The 12,193-nt window shown below is 37.5% G+C and overlaps 1 protein-coding gene across 1 annotated transcript in view; it reads left to right on the forward strand.

Moving 5' to 3' along the window:
• The first annotated feature begins 6,078 nt into the window (after positions 1–6,078).
• Positions 6,079–12,193, forward strand: part of LOC111501880 (ionotropic receptor 75a) — a 28,229-nt gene continuing 22,114 nt past the window's right edge. The window contains exons 1-3 of the mRNA XM_023155796.2: positions 6,079–6,333; positions 7,343–7,654; positions 7,707–7,831. Of these exons, the coding sequence (XP_023011564.2) occupies positions 6,172–6,333; positions 7,343–7,654; positions 7,707–7,831 (599 nt within the window). The 5' untranslated portion in view covers positions 6,079–6,171. The remainder of the gene's footprint in view (positions 6,334–7,342; positions 7,655–7,706; positions 7,832–12,193) is intronic.

Genomic DNA, 12,193 nt, shown 5'->3' on the forward strand with positions numbered 1-12,193 from the left:
AGCGACCTGTCCACCTTCCTGGAAAGGACAGGATGGACGACGACCTAGGAGGACAACTCCTCGGGAGGATGTACAATGGGTCGCATGTGGCCTAAGTGCGTGGGCTTACACTCACCCTCCCTACTCTACAGATACAGAACCCTATGCAATACGTTTATTTTGTCTATTTTTGAGTACTGTGATATTGTGTGAAAGCCATTTTATGGGTTTTTTCAGCCATGTTCTACAGGTTTGCATGCCTGACGTTTCATCTACTACTGCGGTAGATATTATCAAAGGCGATGTGGTAACAGTCACAGTAAGTGGAGACGTAAGACATACATTTAAAGTACATTTCGCGAAGTCCTCTGGTGGTGCAAGAAGAAAGGTTTATAAAATATAAAGAACACTTGAAACTAAACAAACAGAAACACTGAACCAAAATTTTTTCTTATGTACTTTTCTGGAACATTGAACAACAATATTGATAATGAAAAAAAAAGATTCAAAAGTAATAAAAAAAACATCATGTCTATGTCGCCGTATTGAAACCCGAATCACTGAGACTGCGGCTACTTACTCACTTTACTCTAATTAAAGAAACAAAAATGTTCTTTATCTTTTTGCTGAACCATATTCCCATTTTCTCCCTTTACATCTATCTCTCTTAGGAATATCTTTAGGTTGAGAATTTTCTGATGTATTATTCATGAGAAAAATCAATGGCGTGCACTTTTGGATTTTCAATATTAAAAAAAATCGGCTTTGGGTCGTGTGGTCTTCTGCACCGTGAGACCGTGTGCGGTAGCCCACACCGCCGACGCTTTCAGCCGTCTCTGGTCGCAGTGCCCGAGTTGGTGCTCGAGTTGTTGTTCTCGTTGTTCCGACCGCATTGCCACAGTATAACCAGTAGACTCTCTTACCACGTGATCCGCCCGAGTTGCCGGAAACCTTCAACCGCTCTAAGGATGAGATTTTCATCCAACGCGTTCAGTGCTGTAGTATCGAAGGATTCGACGAATCCTTCGATACTACAGCACGAAATTAACTATACACAGTATCGAAATTGATACTGTGTATAGTTAATTTGCTGTTGTTATTATTGTTTTTAGTTTTTTGTAGTTGGTTATTGTTTGTTTTATTATTGAGTGACTATTATATGAGCGCACGCCTATGTCAAAAGAACGGAATTGGCTTCACACTTCGTTTCGAGGTTACCGAGGTTATAAATGAAAGTAGTGGGAGTGAATTTACCGGTTGATTTTTCCTGTGGAATTACTACGATGCTGATATTTGACTCCGGTTTCATGTTATTATTCGTGGGCGTGGCCTGGTTTCTCTTAATTGGATTGCCTGGTCTTGATTGTGTACATGTAAGGTGAGGACAGGTAGCCAGATTCATTAATGTTCATTGCCTATTATTTTCTATTGAAATTATCACTGTATTTTTGAATGTCAATTAAAAAATATGTATGAAATATGTTTTTCGGTTAACCAGCAGTCGCACCCTTACGAACGACAACACTCAGAAGTCGAAACTTGTGTGACCTTTACGACCTTTTAATGTGTGGATTCCCAACATGGTTGGACGGTAGCAAATGAAAATGGATGGTTCAGGCTGCGTCTTGAACCACCTACTAACCCATCGGTCGATTGATTGAGTGAACAAAGCACCCACGTCGAACCGAACGGCTACCAACTACCACTCTATATACTCTTGAATAATAAGTTTGAGTTTTATCGAGTATTACTGTAGCTTCGAATAGTATAATGTGAGTACTTTATTTGTTGGGAGCTTGTTAGGCTACTGCTGATTTGTCGATTTGTCCGACTCAACAATATATCTTGTGTTCAGAAAGACTGGTACCTACACTTCTTTCCGTGGTTCCAATGTATACGGACCCGCAGCTAAAAGGGATCCAGTATACCCAGGTTGTTAGCTGACCTTAGACCCTGTATGACAGTTTTTGCTAAACCTTGGTTTCATGTCGTGTTTCTCTAAGAATATTCCAATCCGACCTGTAACATTTTCAACAAAGGGAAGGAAAGCTTTTTTCTTGACCAGCCTAGCTGGGGTTACTATGACGCTCTCTCTCCTGGGTCGTATGACCCGCTCCAATTGTCCTTCGCTGTACCTATTCCTTTTGAAGGCATTTCATTAGATGATTGAGGTCCCCAGGGAGACACGCAGGATCACTGATACGTCGTACTCTGTCAACCAACGTTTTAATTATCCCTTTCTATTGTGTGGCTGGTGTTTTTTTGTGTGTGTGTTGGTGTCCTGTACTATTTACGGCTCAATGTACCATCTTTACGTCTGTTCACAAAAACATCCAAGAAGACTAGATTATCTTGGGTATTTCGTTCCATTGTGAATTGGATTTTTGCGTCGAGAGAGTGTAGATGTGATAGAAAATTGTTTAGTGTGTCTTCACCATCTTGCAATACCACGAACGTTTCATCAACATAACGCAGCTAACAATATGGTTTTTTATGGTTTGCTCTAAGGCCCGTTGTCAAATACAGCGATTGGCTTGTTTAAACATCACATGAGCCATGAGAACAACACCAACTGCGGCAATGGGATTTATTACTGGTCTGACCCCTCTGGACCTGTACGTTAAGGAGGTTGCGTTAATGGCTATGTTACGATTGCGCACTGCTGGCGTAAACCTCGAAGTGGGAATGGCTCGAGGCTGAGTCTATAGCGAGAAGCGCTCACTGCGCAACCTCTGCTGCAGGCAACCAGTGTTGCAATTGAACCCAAGTTTGTGTTTAATGAACCCGCATATATACAGACGGCTCAAAAACCAAAGAAGGCTCTGGAAGTGGAGTGTACTCCAAATCACTAATCCTAAGGATTAAGTGGGGAATGGAAAAAAATACCAGCGTGGTTCGAACAGAACTGGCTGGTATCTCAATCGCCATAAAAGAAATAACCAGAAAAGGAATTTCTGGCAAAAACATAACAATTTGCACTGATAGCAGACAAGAAAAGGTAATCGCATTGTCGACGCTTTAGCCAAGGAAGTGGCGGGACTAAGAATTGTAGGACCCAGTGGCACCTACCGCTTCATGACTTGGACAATTGTGGAACTAGCCATATGTTACACCCATGCTCAACCCCTGAAGAGATGGAATGGAATCAAAGGACGCAATCTTGCCAGGATCACCTTGGCGACCCAGGGAAGCTGGCGCCGAAGAAATATCTGGTGATGATCAGGAAAAATCTACGCTTACCTATTAGTAGGATTTCTGACTGGCCACTGTCAACTGAGGAAATACCTCCATAATATGGGCCTAGTGGACACACCTCTACACAGGATGTATGAACAGGAAGATAAAATTGTCAGGCATGTCCTATGCGAGTGTCCGGAGTTATCGTTAATAAGAGAATGTGTGTTCGGCGAGTCTTGGCCTACACCTGCCGATATGATGGAAATGTATCCTAGTGATCTGTCCACGTTCCTGGAAGGGACAGAATGGACGATGACCTAGGAAGACATCTCCTTGCTACTCTACAGAAACAGATAAGGCCCGTTGCTTGAAATTTTCATGTTTTCATTTTGTTCTCATAACATATGAGGTACTCAGTGCGGACGGTACAGATATTAGTTTTTCCCTGTAACTCTTTGATTGCTCTTATAACTTTTTCAAAGCTCGTCATTATTCACAGTTTGATGATTTAGTTATCTATTTTTTCCGTTCGATTATTTGATAGTTCTTGTAATTTTTTCAAAGCACGCCATTATTCACGATCCAATTTCCATGTCACAAGATCACTGTCAAACCGCTTTTTATTCTCTTCGAGAATATTGATGTTTCGAAAGACATTCACCTCAGAATGAGAATCTTACCAAGATTAATATTCACTGTTATTGTGATAGATATAATTTCTGATAGATCAGTTGAAAGTTTTATGGATGTTGATTTGATGCAAGCGTATTTCCAAGAAAAAAACATTCATCGCTCATACATTATAGTTTGTCTAGAAAAATATGGTGAGTGAAAATATTCCATGTCCGAGTGAATTCCAAAATATTCCTTATTGCCAAGATTCAGGTAAATAATATATAAACTGATTGAGAAAGTTCACGCGGTTGCGATTTGGAAAGCATGGAGGCCAAATTATTGGATCTACTCTCTACCGATCCGAAAAACTACTATACTACTAAAATTTGGGGGAAGGGAAACATTGTGAATTGAAAAATAATTCATTAACATAGTTTCTCATTATTTAATTTTGTTTTTTTTTTGGAAAAGACGGCAAGTTGGTGCCGGTACTGAGAAAAGGATTATCAATTTCATCTACCAGCCAGCACGTAGAAAAGTTAATCACTCTGTTTTATGTCAATTGAGCTCATTCTGTCAAAAAATTCTTAAATTTTCATCACTCGTACATATTTCTCTTGAACGAAGTACGAAAAAATGCCTCATGCAATGGTAGTTTGACTTGTAGGTGAAAATTCATATGAGCTTATTGCGAGACGACACGATTCTCTTCCTGAAGCAGTCTTTTTTGGCCGAACGATGTACGAAAAAGTGACGTCTGCAATAGACAATAAAAAAGCTATACATATATTACGAATGCCAAAATGGTACGGATGAAAATACAACAGTACCCCACTTTCTGTAAGGTAACGAGTTCGTGATTACGTTTTTGTCTACTTGTTACGGTTACGGTTACGTTAGTGGCATTTGACCAAATGGATATGCCTCTACAGGTACGTGTGTCACAGTTTGACGGATAAAATGCAACAGTACTGTGTATCCACTATGCGTAACGTAACCGCAAGCGTGTTACGAACATGCACCTACGGGTACGCGTTTTGAAGTGTAACGAATATAATGCAACAGTACTGTATCTCCAGTATTCGTAACGTTCGCGGTGACGTTACGGGTCATTTGTCACAAACGGGAACGCGCCTATTGGTAGACATTTCGAAGTTGTACGGATACAGCACTACGTACGTGTTTCCAGTACGTAGTGCTGTAACGTTACGAGTAATTCGGTACAACTGCATACGCGTCTACGGATACGCGTTTCAAAGTTGTATTGTTACAATTCAACGGTATTATCTCCACTATTAGTTATTTGACATGCTTGCGGTTACGTTACTGGTCATTTGATCATGTGGATATGCGCCTATAAGTTCGCGTGTTAAAGTTTCACGGATAAAATGCAACAGTACTGTGTCTTCACTATCCGTAACGTTATCGCAATCGTGTTACGGATATGCGCCTACGGGTACGCGTTTCGAAGTTAAACAAATAAAATGTAACAGTACTGTTTCTCCACTATCTGTAACGTAATGTATTCGCGGTAACGTTACCGGTCATTTGTTACAAATGGGTACGCTCCTACGGATACGCGTATCAAAGTTTGATGAATAAAATGCAACAGTACTGTGTCTCCAGTATCCGTAACGTAACCGCAATCGTGTTACGGATATGCACCTACGGGTATGGGTTTCGAAGTTTATTGAATAAAATGCAACAGTACTGTTTCTCCACTATCCGTAACGTAATGTGTTCGCGGTAACGTTACGGGTCATTTGTCACAAATGGATACGCGCCTACGGATACGTGTATCAAAGTTTGACGAATAAAATGCAACAGTACTGTGACTCCACTATTCGTAACTTAACGTGTTTTCGGTTACGTTTCGGGACATTTGGTACAAATGGATACGCGTCGACTGTGTAGGCAGATTGAGACCCTTGGAGACCAATGACGACTCCTGGGGAGTAGGCATATTGAGACCCCGGCATCAAGTCACAAAAATTTTAAAGGCGTGTTACTACCTCATGAGTAGGTAGATTGAGACATCATTGTAGTCATACTTTCTTGAAAATGGCTTCAAAATCGAAGTCGAAACGTCGAACAACTGAAAACACCAAACGCATTTCAACCGGGACTCCAGATTATTAGATTGCTGGCCGCGGAAACCTATCTGAACACACGCAATCACTAACACACTATCAAGTGATGGTTTCGGAGAGTTTGCACATCATCAGTGTGAAGAAAATCATCCGAGCTGTCTGCTATCAAGTTCACTTATATTTTTTGTTCTAAAAACTGTTTGATTCCGAAGTGATCACATAAATAAATTAAAGGACAACCTGAAGAAACCCGCATGAAAGTATAAAATGGAAACCTAATTATCATGAATTATATACGATTTCAGAGAGGATGCTGCTTTTGAAAACTTTACTCTTCGGTCACCAAATTATTTCCGTAGCAAATATTCAGGATGCTACATCAACCGAGTTTTTGAAAGCCCAACATAATCATATTGGGGTGATTTTAGACGGAGATTGCAATGTTGGGATTACCAGCGATTTTTTGAAACAGGTAAGTTGGTAATGAATTTTGATTTCTGGTTACAATAGTAGTACAAACTACAATAACGTAGTTTAAGTTTGCATTTCCAAAATCTATATTAATGCCAAAATAATCGCACTATATAATCGTGCTTTTTTGTGTCTGTGTTTGTACATTCATACGGAACTCAGTCTAACCTCAAATTAACTGCTAATTCTCATGAGAAAGTACATAGACATAACAACTAGTTGCCTGCATTCAATGATGAGTTCGAAAATTAGAATTGAATTAATTTTACAAAAGTATCTATAAAACTGTTGAAGGGTTCATTCATTCTTGAAGATCAGAAATGAAAGTTCATTTACTTTCCACTTCTGATCCATTCTTCTAACACACTATTACATGTGCTGTATCTTTCAGATGCATAGTGCAAATTTCGTAATCTTGTATGAAAGTCATAAAAATCATGAAATTATTCGAGGGTATTGGATGAAATTCAAAAATTCTGATATATTCAACAAAGAATTGATCAAAACATAATAAAATTGAATGCTATTCCAGAACCATATATGAAATTAACATTTTTCATCGGTTGAAGAAACAGTTCAAAAACAAAAAAATATCTAAATTGGAAGGGTTATATTTTCAGGAGTGACTAATTTTTGGGAAAAAAAGTTTTTGGCTTTCTTGATACAAAAAATGTGCGAATCTACCAAAGAAAGAAAGTGAAATTTTTCACCTTTCATCTAGTGCAGAAATCCTGTGAAAATATCTGATTTTATTCCGTAACGAATGTTTGGAATACAAACTAAGTAGAGAAAAGTATACATAAAAGTATTTGTTTCGAAATAATTTTTATTTCTTGTAATTCACTGTTTATATGAAAGTAGCTGTTTAAGGAGAGCTTTTTCTTCCAGTTTGTGTCTGAAAGTTACTTCTTTGCATGATCTACACGTCTATTTATATAGTTAGAAGAATCAATTTCTGACATAGTGTAAGGGTTCTTATTATTCATTATAAGTGTGTATATGTTTTCTAGTGTGGGTCCAATAGACTCTTCTCCGTCAAACATCACTGGTTAATAATGACCTCAAATGAAACTTTCTTCGAGATTTTTAAAAACGTCGAACTTTATATTAATGCCGATATTCACGTCGCTCATTCCTCAAAGGCAAATAACTCCTACCCCATAGAAGATGTATTCAACCCTGCCTATGGAAAAGGTGGAGAGTTGAAAAGGCGAATTATTGGTTATTACAGTCGGGAAAGTGGGTATTCAGCAAGACAAAAGGAAAGAAAATACTGGTTGAGGAGAAACATGACCGGAGTAACTTTGAAATCACGTATTGTCGTAAGTTACTTCTGGAAGATCTTTGCTTCATTAGTTGAAACATTTTTTTCAGTTGCCTGTCCCCTTCAAAGGAACATTAATGGAGTATTTGAATAGTGAAATCCACAGAGAAGTAAACACTTTCAACAGGTTTCATTATAGCCTGATGTCTCCATGTGTGAACTATTACAATTTTACGTGAGTGTATTCGAAGAATGTTCAATTGAACTCATCATTCCATCTTTGGGATTCATACGTGCTTTCTGTAATAGGATTCGTTCGGTGAACTGATTGGGTGAAAGTCATTTTTTGCGAGGAAAACAGAGTTTGTGTTACCTTTTTGTAGTATTTTCATGTTCCGCAGACCGAAAAGAATTGAAGTTATAATTTTACACAGGACTAAAGAAAACAACAGTCCAACTGATGGAGCAACCGTATAGCAAAACGCATATTAAAGAAAATTCATTGTGAAAAATCCATAATTATTACACAAGCTAATAAATAGGAAAACAAAATTGCGACTAATATTATAATGACTATACATAAGAGTTTAAATCATTCTGACTGCGACTTCAATATCAAACATTTTTCATCACGTAAAGATTTCGAGTTATAGTTATTTTTGTTTTATACAAAAATTTTTCACATATTATAGGGAAATATGAGATCAAAACAAGACAAAAACAATATATTTTGAGGATAACAGACTTTATTTACAATACACATGAAAAACATTGAAATGAAGTCTCTTGTGCACAACCTTTTTGCAAATGTTGACTTTGGTTTATATGAATATTACTGGAGTTTTTTCCCAACACCAAATCGTTATTTTTAACACCTCGACACGTGTTTCGATCACCAAGTGATCATCTTCAAAGAGGAAGATTAAAACTAAGGACTAGTGCGAGCTAATCCTATTTATGCTAAAAGGTAACTCATACAGGTATACCATCCAGGCATACCAACCTAAATTAATTTTACAATTTTGCCGTATCTATTATTTTACAATATTTGTTTATATAAAACAATTTTCAGCTATATAAAAATTAATTTCACAATATTGCCTATCCAAATTTATTTTTGCAATGTGTCCTTATGTAGTAGGTAATCAGTAAACCCAACAACATTATTTTATTTTACTTTAACAAGCTATATAGGTATAGGTCCGTCATCGTTATTCATAATATTATTGTGTTTACTTATTTCTACACTCTCATAGGCATCTAGTTGCCTGTTGTTGTTAACTTGTCTAACTAATCTTAATGAACTGAAGTCTATGGAATGGTTTTGTTGCAAAATATGATGGGCGACTGCTGATTTTTCAGTTCTTCCATATTTTAAGTGTGCTATGTGTTCCTTATATCTTACTTTAATAGATTTTTTCGTCTGTCCATAATATTTTGCATCGTAGTCCTTACATTTAATTTCGTAAATTCCAGACTTTTCCGAATTCTCGACTTTGTCTTTTGGACTTCCCAAAAGGCTCTGTAGTGTATGACTTGTTTTAAAAACCACCTCCATATCTAATTCATTAAAAATCTTTCCAAAGTTCCTCGTATATTGGTGGTATGGAACTGAGATGTATTTATCTTGGTTTTTGTCCTTTCTGAAAGTCGAGATTTCGTTCATTCTTAACCTAAACTTCTTTTTCCTAATTATGTCATCTACAATACCCCTCGGGAAACCGTTAGTGGCTGCTATTTCCTGTATTGTACGTTTTTCTTTTGTGAACCTATCATGTGTTAGAGGGAAAGTCAAAAGACGATGCACCAAAAAATTCAACCCAGCACGTTTGTGCTGTCCACAGTGATGTGAACTGTCAGGAATATACCTGTACGTGCTTGTTTCTTTTCTAAATATATCGTATTCTAACCCTCCATATTGGCTCCTCATTACCAAAACGTCAAGAAATGGTAGTTGTTCTTTATTTCCTAACTCATATGTAAATTTTATTGATGGACATCTATTATTTAAAATGGAAACAAAGTCGTCAATATTCGATTTTTTGGTATCGAATATCGCGAAAATATCATCCACATACCTTAGCCAAATCCTAGGAAAATACTTCGACTTTTCTTTGGTTTCCATTTCGAATCTGCTCATGAACCGGTCTGCCAGGTAGGGAGACAAGGGCTTTCCCATGGCCGTTCCTTCCTGTTGTTCATAAAAGCAACCTTCTACCTGGAACCGATTTTGTTTCATACACAAATTAGTAAGAAAAACAAATCAATCGATTTCGTTATTATTGAAATTATTTTTCTCTAGTAATTCCCTGAGGTAGTGCAAGGTCTGTGGAAATGGGACGCTAGGTTTATATGTTTGTTTTCCCTCATAAGGAACCAACAATAATCCCCCATCATTGCTGCATCCTATCTGCCTTGGTAACGTTGCTCCGTTGTCAGTATATCTTGATGGAACCTTTTCCCTTGTTCGTCACTGACACCACCCAAATTTTCTGGTAAAAATTCAAATGGGCGTGCAAGAAATGGATTTTGAGAGACATGTGACATTCCATTCTGCAGTAGTTTTCAAGTAGTTCTTCTACAAGTGTTTCGTGATTTTCTATTTTCTTGTTCCCTAAAAATCCCGAAACAACTTTTTTGAAAGAACTGCACGCAGCTAATTCAATATTACTTAATTTTTGATCAACCTGTTGATCACTTAGTAATTTTCTAATTTGTGGTCCAATAATTCTTCTTTCCTTGAGTTTGGCATCACTTAATTTTGGAAAAACGTGTTTAAGATATTCAAACGCATCACATTCTTTAGATATATGATGGAATTGCTTTTACAAAATTTTTCATTAACCCCAGTTTGATGTGTAATGGAGGAAACAAAACGTTTTTGGGATTGACAAGAGGTATATTCTTCACGTTAGCTTGATCTGGAATATATTTATCTCTTGGATGCCATTCTTTCACTTGATAATGGCTCTGTGTTGCCCTACTATTCCGAAGGCAAAGAAAACAACAAAACTTTGTGAATCCGCCCTGAAAACCTAGTAATAGTCCTACGACTTTTAGGTCACCACTTATACGTATTATAATTTATTGCATTTTGAATAAGTGACATACTTTCGTGTGTTTCCTTCATGGCACCTGCATGTGGAAGAGAAATGGAGAGCTGTTCTGGAGCAGAACAGCTTTTAAACTTGTTTTAGAAGAATCTATAAATAAACGCCATTCGTCCGGGTTATATGCAAATCCTAATTTTTCCATCACACCATTTGGATTTACACAAACACACATTTTATCCTGCATAGAAAAAAACGATGATAGCTCATGAATACGGTTCCTAAATATTGTAACTTTGTTTTTAGGGGCTAGTAAATTCCATTGTTGTCATCTAGACCCTAATAGTTCAGCATTCTCTTTGGATAAGTGGAGGTCCTGAACTAGGTCATTTAATTCAGGTTGTTCGGGAAAATAAGGGCCGTCTTTTTCTGGCACATCATGGGAACCTGCCTGGTCATCATATATTTCCAAATCATTCTCCCAATTTGCCGGAGGTGTTAGAACTGGTAAACCTTCTCCTTGAAGAACCGGCCTTCTTGCAGAAGGAATGTCCGGATATACAATTTTGTGTTTGCTCTTTCTTGAAAAACTAGACACGTTCGTCATGCAAAAGTAACACTCGCTGTAATGGTTTGTTGTTTCTCTCCAAATCATTGGAACTGCAAAGGGCATAGAAGGGCGTTTGCCATTTAACTAGTTGCTTCGATTTGCTGCACAGGTTTGGCAACAAACGTGAGGAGCCCAATCCCGATTTTGATCACCAACAGCACATCCAAAATACTTATGATAAGCTACTTTGGTCATTTGAATAATTGGCCGTTTCTGCGATACAGGAGTAAACTGACCACATAAATAGCAAAAACAATCTGCGGGATTAACGTAGCCAGGTTTCTGTACTTTGGACATTTTTGTACGTCGAGTTCGAATATGTGATACTGCGTTTACAGGAGTTAACTTATTTTATTCACAAAGAAAACACTAATATAATACTCTTAATATTCACGTGTTTGCTCACCTCGCTTCTCTGATACTGATTTACCACTATTCGTGTTAAACTTTTATAGCGGTTCCGTATTTCTGGTATTTTCTGGAAACTTCGAGTACCGGAAGTTCGAGAAGCGGCGTTATAAGTTTCATATACAGCGGAAGCTGATTCGTGAACTGGGCAGAGCCGCTTTGTTGCCAGATTTTAAACAATTTCCTCAATTAAGGCGAAAAGCAAATTTGGAATGTCATGTTCATAACATTTTTATGAAAAAAAAAAAACATAACTCAAAAATCTTACGTGTAAGGACATTTTTACTATCATTTTTGTATTTAGGGACCAAAAATTAACAAAGAACTGCCTCTAGCATCACAGTGTAAACTAGTGATCATAGATAGAGTTAGTGACTTTCATCAACCAACGGTCATAAAAAAAACGAATCAAATTAAAAGAACTGATCTTGTTAATCTGGCCTTGAATTATTTTTTCATACACGGAAAATAACTGAAGGGGAGCTGTGTCAAAGCTTTTTTTTGAGTTTGTTGATCATGGTTTGTCGGT

This window comes from Leptinotarsa decemlineata, unplaced genomic scaffold, assembly GCF_025532065.1.
Source record: "Leptinotarsa decemlineata unplaced genomic scaffold, Ldec_3_MD MMD2_tig00001719_RagTag_RagTag, whole genome shotgun sequence".
NCBI lineage: Eukaryota > Metazoa > Arthropoda > Insecta > Coleoptera > Chrysomelidae > Leptinotarsa > Leptinotarsa decemlineata.